The sequence below is a fragment of the Ursus americanus genome, chromosome 28 (genome assembly GCF_024610735.1).
Source record: "Ursus americanus isolate L20-20 chromosome 28, mUrsAme1.1.p, whole genome shotgun sequence".
Lineage (NCBI taxonomy): Eukaryota > Metazoa > Chordata > Mammalia > Carnivora > Ursidae > Ursus > Ursus americanus.
Window position 1 is genome coordinate 31,580,916 of NC_142154.1, and position 14,712 is coordinate 31,595,627.

The 14,712-nt window shown below is 45.8% G+C and overlaps 1 protein-coding gene across 2 annotated transcripts in view; it reads right to left on the reverse strand.

Moving 5' to 3' along the window:
• Window positions 1–6,566: 6,566 nt before the first annotated feature.
• The window catches only part of THSD4 (thrombospondin type 1 domain containing 4), a 546,279-nt gene continuing 538,133 nt past the window's right edge, over window positions 6,567–14,712 (reverse strand). For both annotated transcript variants that reach the window (XM_087856815.1, XM_045795292.2), the window contains 2 exons: window positions 13,084–13,228; window positions 6,567–8,622 (listed from right to left, as the gene is read on the reverse strand). In XM_087856815.1, coding sequence (XP_087712941.1) covers window positions 8,480–8,622; window positions 13,084–13,228 — 288 coding nt within the window. In that variant the 3' untranslated portion in view covers window positions 6,567–8,479. The remainder of the gene's footprint in view (window positions 8,623–13,083; window positions 13,229–14,712) is intronic.

A 14,712-nucleotide genomic window follows, 5' to 3' on the forward strand; every position in this document is an offset into this window, starting at 1 on the left:
GCCCTGAGCCGAAGGCAGACGCGCCCCGCTCCAGGTGATTCTTATCATTAAACAAAAAAACAAAAATTTAAGGGGGCTCTATGAAGGGCTTGAACGCAGAACCTTGAGATCAGACCTAAGCTGAAATCAAGAGTTGGACACTTACCCGGCTGAGCCACCCAGGTGCCCCAATCACAAATTTGAAAAACATTGCCAATATGTGGGTCCTTCTCCTTATCCTCTTTTTGTTCCTTATCTGCACCCCCTTTTTATTTTAGAAAATTTCAAACCTCAGAAAAAGATAGTGTCAAGAACACCACATACCAAGGTGCATTTTACTTTATTTGCACATATTCTCTCTCTCCACACGTGTGCACGCACACAGTTTCACTGACCTACGTGCAAGTGCATTGCAGACCTTGTGACCTTCATCCCTAAATACCGCAGCAGGCATGTACTCCTGCTCGACCAAACGCTACCAGCACACCCGAGGATGTTACAAGGATTCAATTGCATCATCTTAAATACGGTCCATATTTAAAATTTCCCTATGCTGATCACTCTTCGTTGAGTATCTCACTGTCCCTTCTCTTTGTTGATCTCCCGCAGATGTCCAGATTCTTTTTATTATTATTATATTTTTTTATTATATTAGATTTGTGTCTGCCCCTGGCTGTCCCTGAGATGTCTGGAGACAGTTTCCTCTCCGGATCCCTCCCACCCCCATCCTGGCCACCATCCTCTGGACTCTTTCCTGGTGGTGGATGAACTTGTATGATGTGTGTGTGGTGTTTAAAATTGGGAGATCGAGGGTTCCAGCTTGGGTCTGACCCCTGACAGAGCAGGCTTGCTGCCTCTCTCTCCCAAATGTAGCCCACGGTCAGATTGGTCCGATTGGTCAGAGCACTGCACTCTTTCATCAACAGCTAAGCACGCCGTCCAGTGCTTGTGCAATTATGTCCAGTGATCGGAATTGATGTGGAGAAAGAGACTGGAACTCACATATGCAAGGACCATAGAACACGCCAGACCCCGGAGAGACGGAGCTGGGACAGACACAGGCCCACCTCGATGGGGAGCCGACTGTAGAATCCTAGAGCCACCAAGGTTTCGCTGGAGACTCTGCGTCTCAATGCTCTTGTTTCCAGAAGGGGATAACATCGCCACTTCCTAGGTGTGCTGTGAAGATTAGGTAAGAAGACTCAGCACAGTGTCTGACACTGACTTGGGTGTTGAAGACAGAATGGAATTTGGGGCTCACGAGAATGTTCCAGTGATGGCTGTATGATGCTGTGAAAGTACTAAATACCACTGCACTTCAAGATGGTTAATATAGTGAATTTTACCACAACCAAAAAGAAAAGAGACCGTGTGGAGATTTTCCGGGGAGAGAAGGTGGGTGGGAGGGGCAGGAAGCACATTTTCGGCACAAGAATGGGTTTCGGAGAGTTACCCATGGAACACTGCACGGGACAGAGTCTACGACAGACTCCACCCGAGACTGTCCCCAGTGCAGGATGGCTTTCAATGGGCACGAGGACCTAGGTCATATTTCACTTTATTAGGCACCAAGGTAGCCTGAAAGATTTTGTCACACACTTTGCTAAACGCAGGACCAAGGGGAAATCGGCCCAAGGGGGTTGGAAGTTTGATTCAGTTCAGAGACCTGAGCCACACTGAATCGGCAGAGTGGGTCCCAGCCTCTCTTGCCTTCTGGGGGAGGTTGAAGGGAATTTCTGTACAAGTGCATTCCTGGGGGTGATGCCCACACCCGAAGGTGTTCTGCATCCCCCCAGCGGCGTGGAACGCGCCGAGCCAGTCTAACCAGCCAACCTCTACAGGGCTCGGTTCTTTCTGGAGGGGGCTGTTGGAGGCAGCGTGAGTAGAAATGGAATAAGGCCCAAGAAAACACAGATGTGTTGACAAAGCGGATCTTTTAACCAGTTTATTGTATTTTTACAATCATAAAAATAAATTAGTCATACACAAAAATAGTTGTCATTTTTGCCGAAGAGAAAACAGACCGCATTTACTCACAGAATTCACCTTCCACCCCCACCCGACCTCCTTCAACAATAATTTAACCCTCTAAGGGGGACAGGGAGGCAGTGGTGTACTTAGCAGGGTCCTTGCTCCTGGCTGTGCAGGTGACAGGACAACCCAGAGCCCCCGCTCCAGCAGGCCCAGCGGAGCCCCTGGAGGTGTGGTCAGGGCTGTGAACGAGCCGAACCCCGAAGCCCCTCCCAGCCCCCACCTGCGGACCCTGCCTCACCCACTGCTCTGACCAAGCCTCCCGAGCACCTTAGTGCTGGTGATCCTAATACGGGGGCCAGACAGACAGAAGGGATGAAAAAGACCCTTATATGTCCTTCTCGAACTGGGGGTGACGAGAGGGCAGGTTATATGAGCAAACATAATATTTAAGGTGGAAAGGCGGCGATGCCGACAGACCTGTTCCAGGTACCATGCCAGGAATAAGAGCCCCTGAACGAGTTGAAAAGCAGAGTAATTTCTATTCGATCTTGAAACCCAGAGAATTTGGCTAGTCAGTATACTAAATCGTAACTATGAACTTAGAATAGGACATCATGTTGCGACTTTGAGGGAAGCCGGGTTAGTACGATCAAATGATTTTTCACAAATGTGGATTGTATATGTAAATAAATACCTATTAGGTCCCTTTAAAATTAACATATTCTAAATAATAGAACTATTTTGGTGTAGTGACTCATTCTGCCCATACAGTTCAGAATACACATTTCCTATACACATTTTGTATTTACAAAGAACAAAATAATAAGTTATAACAAAGTATATCCTTCTGTCAAGCTGAACTGGGGGTCAAGGAGCTGGAAATTAGTTTATGTAACAGAACAGCCTTCCTCCCACTGAGGCAAAGGGTTCAACGTCCGGAAGATGCTGAGAAACTAGGCTGGGAGTTCCCACTCTCTCGTGGGCACTTTTCCTCAGCACATCAATGGAACTCTCTGGTACCCACCAAATAGAACCAGGAGTATGGGATGGTTCGGGATGGAGAGAATGACTTTGCACCAGTAAAGGTGCAGCAAAGAGAGGTGAGTTGAGCAAGAGAGAAGGTATTTAGAGGGTCCTAGTCTAGTCACGGTATTGCCCATGGAAGTGTGTGACCTTCGGCAGGGAACTAGCCATCGGGATGTCGGGTTACTCATCTACAAAGCAGGACCCAATGGGATAGCTCTGACCAAGTTGCTAGTGGTTCTGAGCTATGAGGCCACATTCATCCCAGCTGAGGGATGTGACACTGAGATCAAAATGGCGGACACAGAAACAGGAAGTACCCCAGACGAGGCGAATCACTCAAAGCTGTTCTACTGACAGAACCACCAAAGCCTAGACTCAGAAGGGACCTTAAAAGTCATACTGCCCCAGCTGGGTGCTTGGCTCCCCTCTCCAGCAAATGGCCACTGGGGCTTTGCTGAGACCTCCAGTGATGAGAGCGCCCTCTACCCTTGGGGGGCTCTCACCTGTGGAAAGTTGGTTCTTTTGCAGGAGCAAAAGTGTCTCCCTGTAGCTTTTACCTCCTGGCCTCAGGGTCGCTCTCATAGTGCCAGCGCCCCCACCTCTTCTTCTCCAGGCTAAACGTTCTCATGAAGTCCTCTCCAGCGCTTCGAACTGTCCGCACCCCTCCTCGGGATTGGGCATGACCATCTGAATGCCACCCGCCAGCAGTACTCTTCAACCGCTGTTCGGCAATCACAACCACAATGTGGCAGGACGCTCCCCAGTGTTTTCTCCTTAGGCAGGCTAAGTGCCTCATTTTGTGTGTGTGTGTGTGTGTGTGTGTGTGTGTGTGTGTGTGTGTGTGAGGTTTGGAGGGAGTACTTTCATCCCACTTCCTTGACTCACACTGAGCTTAGTCAACTGAAACCCTTACATCACCACTCGTATTTGTATAGTTTTGGTTTTGTTTTGCTTCCTGGTGAATTTCTAAGATCCAGGTTTTGGTCTAATTTCCCAGATCTCTTTGGATCCTGAACCCGTCAGTGTCTCCAATTTCAGGTCACCCACCAATTTCATCAGTAAGGTGCAACTTCCATCAGCGCCATATTAAAGATGTCTTGTACGGCAAGGGTCAGGTGTTGGCCTCCACCTGCCAGGCTGATAGAGTTTCTTCCAGGTTTGATTTTCAGCCTGTTTTAAGAAAAGCTACTTTTTTTCTCTAGCTTACTTTTTTGTAAGAAGACACTATAAAATACGTAGCCCTATTTCTTTTTGCCACTTATATTTATGCTTTCTACATTAGGAAATCAGTATTCAAATTTGAAAATGGCTGTATTTAAAAAAGAAAAAAATAACAGAGAGAGCCACTGGTTTAGGAAGGTAGTGGTTTAAGAAGGTACTAGTACTATCTGGATTTTTCTCTCTGCCACAGGGTGCCACCGTGCCTTAATGAACTCAGAGGACTGCCGACTCTATCTAGTGGCCGGGTTTATAAGCTTTCTTTACTGTGTCTCAGGCTGTTCCTTTCATCTGGGGGAAAATGCGAGTCCGCGTGAGGGTGGGAGGCTGGAGCGCAGGGTTAGGGTTAGCCTGGGCTACAAGGGGCACACTTTCCTTTTCCAATAAGCGAAAGCAAAACAGCCAACTATTTCTGTTTGGAGCTTTGTTGACTTTTGTGAGAAAACATGTAACACCTTCAGTTCATCGAATTTTAAAATCTGGAGCTGGGAATGAGACAAGCCAGGATACAGAAAAAAGTACAACAGCATTAAAATGTAACTTTCAATTCTGCAAGTGGCCGGTTAAGGGAACATGGAGGGGGGCGAGAAGGAATGGCAGATCATGGCAAAGAAAGGGTGAGAGAAGGAAGGGAGAAAGGTATCTGTACGGGGAGAGTCATCTGAAGGCGAGGTTTCTCTGAACCCCCATCACTGGAAACACTGAGAGGCCTTCTCAGACGAATTGTGCGAAGGACAAAGACATTTAGATGTTGACATAACAAACCAGGAAATTAGCAAAAACTGGATTTCAAAGACAAAAAAGTTGTTAAAACGCCTATTCTAGTAATTTATAATCTTTCCAGAGATGAGTAGATTCCAAGAACAGTTCAACTATTTGTTGGAAGAGAAAAAAGACCTTAGTTTGGGTAATTTTTCCCCCTAAAGACGCAGCACTAACCCATTTCTCCTACTCAATTCCGCCATTGGCAGGATGGCCATTCTCATGGGAAGATCCCTGTCCTTTTTAAACAACTGTTAGGTAATATTTGGGGGCCACAGGACACCAAAGAGCTGTCAAAGAGACCAAGCCAGCATTAAGCCAGCCCAGTCATGAGAATCCCGGGTTGGAAGGACCTGGGATGTTCACCTCCTGCTTGATGGAAGAAATCCCCTTTAGGGCGGAGCGTTGCCCATGTAGAGTGTCCCAGACCTCTGTTGGGCAGGCTGGATGGCTCGAAGGTTTTCCCTCAATGTGAGCTGAAATCAGCCTTTCTTTTCTCTTCCACCCATTGACCTTGTCCCCCCGACCAGCATGTGAAGAAAGCCTCCTCCAAGGAATCCTTCAAGTGAATGGCTTGTTCAGCAAGATCTGAGAGTAGCTACAGAAAGGCAACGCTTCTCTTGTGACAAAAAGCAAAAGCAGGCGGTGAGAGGGAGAGAGAGGGCATGGGACAGAAACCATCTGTTTGGCTTCTCTGGTCTTTTTTTGCATGGTGGGCATGGGAATCAGGGTCTCTGCTGGCTGCCATATTGCATAAGTTACGCTGTGTACAAAGGAGAGGAGATGGGTGTGCTTTTGCAAAATGGCGGCTGGGCTCTCCAAGAAGAGAAGAATGAGTAAGGCCCAGGCAGAGCTAGGTAGGGAGAGACAGGTAGGGGGCTACGTGATCAGGCTCACAGAAATCCCAAAAATGCAGAGGTGTAAGGAAACCAGAGATAAGGAACGCACTAGACCACCCTGCCCAGGTGTCAGGGGCGGGGCTTTTATTTATTTATTTTATGACAGTCACCTGTGACCAACAAAGAATAACCAGACCCTAAACAAGAAGTAAGCCATTAAAGATGTTATCACTAGTCCTTACTCAAACCAAGACGTCAAAAGAGTGATAAGGCCACAGGCTCCCTGATCAGTTCTAAACAGACTGTCCGTGGAGGCCCATGCTGGCAACCCTGGCGGGACCCCTCTCACTCCTAAGAGCTTTTTCTGTATCCTCACTTAATAAAACTCTATTGCTTTACTCACTCCCCTTCGCCCGCGAGATTCATTCTTCGACTCGTGAGACAAGAACCTAGCTCTCCCGCTTCAAGAACACCCGCGGAGAGGCCAGACAGAATTTCTGAAAGCCCAAGGGTTTGAGAACTGAACAGTGTGTCAGATCGAGCTGGCGCTACTGATTCCAAAAATTTCAAGCGATCATCAAATTCGCAGATTTTCGGGTTAAAGGGCTCATGGAAGAAATAATTACTAAGAATCCAGGCTTGCTTTAAAGGAGAAAAAGACCCAGGACCATGGTAATATGACAGATTTTCTATAAGCTTACAATTTGTTTAGGCTGATATTTTTCTTAATTGGTGAAAGAACATACATATATATATGTGTGTGTGTTATATATATATATAAAACCCTTGAACAACGTGGGTTTGAACGGTATGGGTTTTTTTTTTTTCAGAGATTTTTTTTCCAGATAAATACTGTACATGTATTTTCTTTTCCTTGTGATTTTCATAATAACATTTTCTTTTCTCTAGCTTACTTTTTTGTAAGAAGACACTATAAAATACGTACGACATGTAAAAAAATGTGTCGATTGATTATGTCCTTGGTAAGGCTTCCAGTCAATAACAGGCTGTTAGGAGCTAAGTTTTTGGGGAGTCAAAAGTTATACATGGATTTTCAACTGTGTAGGGGGTGGTTGGCATCCTGAGCTCCCACACTGTTCAAGGGTCAACTGTATATGTGTGTGTATATATGTGTGTGTATATATACACACACACACACACACATATACATACACACACACATATTCTTTCGTTTTAATTGACCTTTCAGATCATTGACCTTTCAGTGCGCACTGCATCCCCTTGCAGCCCGAGGCCTCTGGAACCGCAGAGTTACGTGCAGGGCGTCGGGGAAGACCCAGCTGCTGTGGCTGTCACTGGAGGAGCCCGCGGCCCCTCTCCCTCTCTCTCTGGCTAGCGGCATGAATGCAGATCTTAGTGCTCGAGTCTGGGATGGTGGGATACAGATTGTGAGTCATAGGGAGGGAGGAATGAGAAATCACAAACAGAAATCCATAACCCAAACTGGAAAAACCAAAGGGAGACTCTTTCTAATATAAACACAGGTTTTATGCTGAGACAGGTTGGTCTACTGGGTGACGTGTGGCGCATAGCCCAGGACAGGTGGCTGCGGACGCGGGAGAGCCCAGGGCACAGAGACACCAGAGGCTCCATGGCCAGAGGACCCCCGGGGTGCAGTTCCCTGGGGGCACATATCACTGGGAGTGGAATCAGAATTTCGGGCATCACCTTGCTATGCCAATGGCTTTCTTGTTGTGTCAAGGACAATTCCATTTAGGATGGGGTTTAACAAAACCTGCACAGAGTCCTGTAACCAGGATCTGTGACCTTGCCGGGGAAGAGATCAACAGAAAGAGATGTGGGAAACAACTGAGTGCCGCGGATACTGTCCTGACCTCTGGCCGGAGGAAAGAATTCTAGAGCTGGGCTTTGACTGCTGAGCGGGAAATTTCTCGGCCGCTTGGTCTGAAATGAAGCCGCATCCTGTAGACCTAAGGCTTCTGGGCAGGTGAGTTGTGTGGTTAGACTCAACCCTGGCACCGAACAGGTGAGTGGAATATACCTGGCAGGTCAATTCCTTAAACTGAGTCTCAGTGTCCTTGTCAGCACAATGGGGATAATGACTCAGCCCCTGGCTCCCGTTCTGGGACTCTGTGAGCCCCTAACCGTCTAGGATCTGTGATTACACCTGCGACATAATAAAGCACTATTTGACAGGAGATATTTGTGTCACAAGGCAGGAAAAAGCCTCTGTCTGTGAGTATGGAAACAGGCACCGCGGGGCTGAGGTAACCGTGGGAAGCAGGTGTCTCAGCAAGGCCTCGTGGGGCTCCGGGGTGGGAGCTGCCTCTTGGACTCTCCAAGGGACCCCGATATGGAAGAGGCCAGGCGCACCTCGGCTGAGGCAGGGCCGCCTGGGGGCCCAACGGCTGACTTAGGAAGTGCTGGCTGGCGCGGGAGCCTTCGGAGAGCTACGAGCCCCCCACCGCCTGGGTTCAGACAGCACCTTAGCGGGCTCCTGGAGCAGGGATCGTCGGTTTATGGCGATGCTACAGGACAACCGTGGCTTGGCTCCGGGCTCCACGTGGGCGCTTTCCCGAAGGTGGGGGTGGTGACGACGCCGGCTGGCGGCGCGGTGCGGGGGCCCGGAGCCCCTGGTGGAGCAGCCGGCCCCACCGCCCCCGCCTCCCTGACCTGCCCCGCGGCTGCAGCGCGGGGGGTTATCTGCTGCCCAGGAAGCCCGCGTGCCTGTTGGCCCCGCGGGTGCAGGAGGCGCAGCAGGCGGTCTTGTAGTAGTTGTAGACGCACAGCCGCGCCTGGACCACCACGTTGCAGTTGAAGTACCTGTCCTTGCAGTTCTCATCTGCAGCAACACAGAACCGAAAAGACGCTCTGAGCACAGAGCCCGCCCGGCCGGTGGGACGAGGAAGGGCGCGGGGCATGGCTTTTGATCCTGGTCCCGCGTTAATACCCACTGGAGGCGTGGGGGGGGGGGGGGGCAAGAGCTTACACCCTTTTTCTTTTCTTTTAAATGTGATAACAGAATTAGGCGTAGAGAGTAATTCAACGGACTGTGGTCTCGCTGCTCACCAACACAGACACAAGTCCCAGAGTGTACTCTGCCCGCCACCACCTCCCCTCGCTCCTGGCTCCGCGGGAATCAAGCCCCACATGTGCTGTTACTGATCCCCAATCCTTTCTTTATACTTGAACTGTGAATGCTGGTACCCTATTCACTATGTGGCATTCCAACTTAAAAAAAGATGTAGATCGTGTCTATTCCTTGGCAATGCTGACTTTGTGTGACGCGTCCACGTTTAACAAATGCTCTAGGGGGTTCATTTTCGTTACTGAATAGTATTCCATCGTGCATTCCACAACTTATTGATCCATTTTCCACTGACAGTTTTTTACAACAGCCGACGTTGCCCCTTGAAACAGCCATTACGCATGCTGTCTCTGGGTCTTGCTGGGCTGTAAGCACATGCAGCTCTACTGGGTCTCGTAAGATGGCCCCCCGAAGTGGGGGCAACAATTTATAATTTTGTCAGTGGTGCAGAATGCTTTTGCTTTCTCTTGCTCATGCTGCATGTTTTATTTTTTGCAGATCTGGTGGCTGTGACCTTACCCTCAAAGAAGGTTGAACGCATCGTCATATGTATATTTGCCCTTTGAGTTTCCTTTTCTAGTAATTGCTTTTCCTATCTTTTGACCACTTGCTAATTTAGCTTGAAATAAATGATTCATGGAAATTCTTTATATATAACGGATCCGATCCTTTGTTCATTAGGTGTGTTGCAAATATATTCTCCACACCTGTGGTTTTTCTTATCACTTTGCTGCAGTGTTATCTGTTAAAAAGATTTTATTTTTAATATAATAGATGTATTCATATTTTCTTTTGTGTTTTGGTACTTGTATTTCTCATTTACGAAATCCTTCCCTACACTAATATATATATATTTCCCCATATTCTCTTCTAGAAGTTAAAAAAATTTCTCTTCACATTTATAATTCACCTGGATTGATGTGTGTGTGAGTGGTGACAAGTAGGAATTCGATTTGTTTTTTTCCTATATGGATAAACAATTGTCTCATCACCACTCCCTGAACATTCATGTTCCCCCCCAGATTCATACTGTCAACCTTGACCCTGTATCATGCGCCATAATATGCTCGGATTTATTTCTGGGCACTCCATCCCATTCCATTGGTTTGTCTGTCCTTGTACAGTATGTCCTGATACGTGGTAGGATACACTTCCCAACATTGTTCATTACCCAAATTACCTTGGCTGTTATTGGGTCTTTGCTCTTGTTCTTCTGTGTAAAGCTTAGACACAGTCTGTCTGATTTTTCTATGAGAAGCCCTGTCTAGACTGAATGGCATTTCTTGGATTCTAAGATACTATCAATTGTCAGACGTAGTAATGGCTCTCTGTAGTTATATGAAAGATTATAAAAATGTATGTAGATAAAAAAGAAACTGGTCACAGCACACACGGGCCCATGTACTCACGTCTGCTTTTCTTCTTTATAATTGAACGTGCACCCAAGCCCTTTTCGCTGTGTGAGTCCGTGTAGACACTTGCTGTGAGCAACCACCCAGGACCCACTCTGTGCTTCAGAACTCCGGCTGTGTCACAGCCTGGACAGTTTTAGTAACGCTAGGTCTGCTGGTATAAATCCGAGGCATATCAAACAATACCACGGTTTTGCTTACATTTTCTATTTTGTGAATCTCATCGTTTCCCTTTTTCCTTAATTGAATTTTCTATAATTGGAAGCTAAGTAATCTCTTTCTTATTCTTGAAAAAACACCATAGACGAGCGAAGAAGACAGAAGCAGACTGGTAAACAATTTCTATCTTATCGCATTAGTTAGGAAACTAGGAGATGTTCTCTTCAGAACGCACGGGCTGGTTAGCCCAATCACCCCCAGCTCTGCAAGCTGCACAATCAATTCTAAGGATCTGGTCATTCTGACTGTCTTTAATTATCTTGGCCTGGCCAGAGACGAGGAGACAACTTTATCTATATAACTTCTCTTTCCAGTGTTGCATTATAGTGTACTCTTTTAAAAAACAGTTCATGTAACAATTTGGGATGCACATTTCAATCAAGTTCTAATTATGTGTTGCCAATGTAACAAGTAAATGGAGGGGACATCTAGATGGAACACGCCTGTGTACAAGAACGGTACTTCTCTCACTATTTTTCCCTCCTGGCTCCTGGCCAGACATTTTCTTCTTATATTGATTTTATCACATTCCAGTAAGGTATGTTTCCGATTTTTCTCACAATCCTTGCTCATTCTCCCTGTTTTCCTTCTTTCTTTTCTTCCAACTCGGGTTACGATGTCTGTGATGGTTAATTTTATGTGTCAGTGTTACTGGTGATGCCCAGATGAAACATGATTTCTGGGTGTGTCTGGAGGGTGTTTCTGGATAGGGTCAGCATTTGAATTGATGGGCCCAGTAAAGCAGGTGGCCCTCCCCAGTGGAGAAGGGCCTCACCCACTGAAGGCCTGAATAGAGCATCAACCAGAGGAAGGAGGAATTTGCCCCTTTCCTGCCTCACTGCTTGAGCTGGACATTTCATGTCATCTTCTCCTGCCCTCGGGCCAACATTTACACCATCAGCTCCCCTGGTTCTCAGGCCTTCAAGACTCAGATCGAATTACATCAGCAGCTTTCCTGAGTCTCCAGCTCGTGACTGGTAGGCTGTGAGACTTTGCTTCTCCGTTCATGGGAACCAATTCGTCATAATTTCTTTTTCTTTCTTTCTTTCTCTTTCTTTCTTTCTTTCTTTCTTTCTTTCTTTCTTTCTTTCTTTCTTTCTTTCCTTCCTTCCTTCCTTCCTTCCTTCCTTCTTTCTTTCTTTCTTTCTTTCTTTCTTTCTTCTCTCTCTCCTCTCTCTCTCTCTCTCCCTCCCTCCCTTCCTCCCTTTGTTCTTCCCATCTATCTACCATCCTCTATTTCCCTACCTACCCCTTTATCCATCCACCCATCTATCCTATTGGTTTGGGCTCCCTAGAGAACCTTGACCAATACAATGTCCTTAACAGGAGAAAAGTTTTTAATTTATTATGTTAGGTTTTTACATTCAGCAACACGGCCTCTGAGTTTTGCGTCTAGCTTATGAAGGCTTAACCAACCCCGGGATATGTATCTTTTCTGGTATTTTTACAGTGTGTTTTCTATGCAAGGGTCTTTAATCCTTTAGGCATTTATGTTTATATATGGCATAAAGCAAGATTTAAACTGTTTTGCTTTGTTTTTTCAAATGGATCTTTGATCACCTGAATACAGTGGATCTCCTCTCCCTACTTCCTTAACGTTAGACTTTTATCAGGTGCCGGGGTGGCGCAGTCGGTTAACTGTCTGCCTTCGGCTCAGGTCATGATCCCAGGGTCCTGGAATCGAGCCCCACATCGGGCTCCCTGCTCAGCGGGGAGTCTGCTTCTCCCTCTGCCCCTCCCCCCCCCGCTCATGCACGTGTGCACTCTCTCTCAAATAAATAAATAAAATAAATTAAAGAAATTAGGTCTTTATCATACTTCATTTCCCTTGTATATCAGAATTCTGTATTGTAACACCCATACCCCTGTCTCTTCCTGACCCCAGTATAGTTTTAATTTCTGTATTTTATTATGTGTTCAAATATATGATAAGGCAATATATTTGAACATGTTATATGTTGAGCCTCATGAACCTTCTTTTATCCTCTTTACAGAATTAAAAAAAAAAGATTTCATTTTTTGAGTAGTCTCTACACCCAACATGGGGCTTGAACGACCCCAAGATCAAGAGTCGCATGCTCCATGGACTGAGCCAGCCGGGCTCCCCCTCTTTACAGTACTAAGTGTTCCCATCCAGGAATAGTTAGTCTTTCTATCCATTCACATTTCTTATTATGTCCTATACTAAGATTTTCTTATTTTTAATTATTATTTAACAGCTTTTTTCTAAGTAGATGTAGACCTTCCTTATTAATTTTCTTCCTTCCACTGTTTTGCACCTACAATTAAAAGTTGAAATCTCACTACTTTGACCTTAGAGATAATGGAACCAAATCTCTGAAATCATTACCATTTTAATCAATTCACATTTAAGTGTGGAGGGTGGCTCGGATCACCTCCCATGCTTTGGACAGTCATCTTAAACTATGAAACTTATCACACTGAAAGTGTTCTGACCCCTGAACCCCATGACTATGCACGAGGTCACGGAGAGACCTGGATGGGCTTGGCATTTTCATACCAGGGAACTTGCTGGGGTTTAAGAAGGGTGTATCTCTTCTTCAAGATAGGAGTCCCAACTTACCGACTTCAGGGACACAGTCCTGAGGGTTACAAGATTCTTTCTCTTCTGGTTTCAGCTGAGGGTCACAGAGATTGCTTAGGGTCATGTCATCGGACAGGCAGCGTACTTCGCGGACCCGGAAGCCTCCCTGGCAGCTCTTGGAGCACTGCGTGGTGACAAAAGGAGAGAGGAAGATTTTCGGCTGTCCATTAGCTCAGCACATAGGAGGGACAGATACTGGAAAACTTCAAGCATCTTCAAAAGGTGACCAAATACTAAAACAAACTCCCATGCATCAACCAACGTCAACAACCATGAACTCATGGCCAATCATGTCCCATCCATACCCACCCACATCCACTCCACTCCACTCCACTCCTATTTTGGGGCAAATCTAGACATCACATCACTTCTCCTATAATATCTCAGTTTGTAGCCCTAAAAGACGAAAACCTTACAAAGTTACCACAATAGTATTATTACACCTAGAGATTAACAATATATCCTTATCTTCAAAAATATATTCAGAGTTCCCATTTCCACTTCTCTTGTGAAGCTCAAGTTTTTAATATTTTTTTTTTTTTTGAATCAGGACCCTCATCAGGCCTGCACATTGCAGTTGGTCGACAGACCGTTCAGGACTCTTTTCAGTCCACAGGTTTGCTCCTGTTGCCTTTTCCCCCCATTGGACTTTATTGTCTGGAGGAACTGAGTCATTTGTCCCAGAGAGTTTCCCATAGTCAGGATTTTGCTGACTGCATCCACATCGTATGATTTAACATCATTCTCTGTCCTCTGCATTTCCTGTAAATAGTAAGCTGGGTGTAGAAAAGGCCTTAACAGGTGCAGGCTTGGTTTTTTTTTTTTTTTTTTTTGGTGGTGAGCTGGCGTCACTGGATGTGTGTGGTTGTCTCTGTTTTGGGGGATGTCAGCAGCCACGGATGTGACACGTCCGGATGCATTAATTCACTTGTGGTTGAACAATGCTGGTAAAACTCTATCACCTCTTCTTCTTTTATTAGCCAGGAAATGAAAATAATCTCTGCCCCATCCCTGCCTGGATTTGCTCTTTGGTACACCCAGTGATACAGCTTGTTTAGGAAAGACAGGGTAAATGCTTGATTACTTTCCTTTATCAGTCTTCAGAATAATGAGATGGTTTTCCTAATGGTGGATCCTCCAATTCGTTTTTTTTTTAAATTATTATACACTTATTATAAATGGATGGGTTTAAACACATATGATGTATTTCATTCAATCTATGGCAACTATTCTCTTTACTGATGCTCACTGATGTCTCCTCAGTGGCTAGTCTGAGCCCCTAAAACTTTGGGCATGAACTCAATTGTCTTTAAGCTTCCTTGCCGTGTGGGATAAAAAGATATTCCAACCTAATTTATACATATACAGTCCCAAACGTGGAATCAGCTATTCTCTAAGAATTCTTGGCTGCTTTTACTGGAGAGTGGTATTTTGAAACCACACTCTGGCTGATAGGCATGCCCTTTGCTACTGGGTTGGCCATTGTTTCTAGGCTCTTTCGATGGGTAAATGGGTAAAACTGGGAAATAATTTTTTTTTAAGATAATTTGTGAGTTCATACTCACAATGTTTCGAATTCAAATTCAGGAAAACAGGATTTTCACTTAA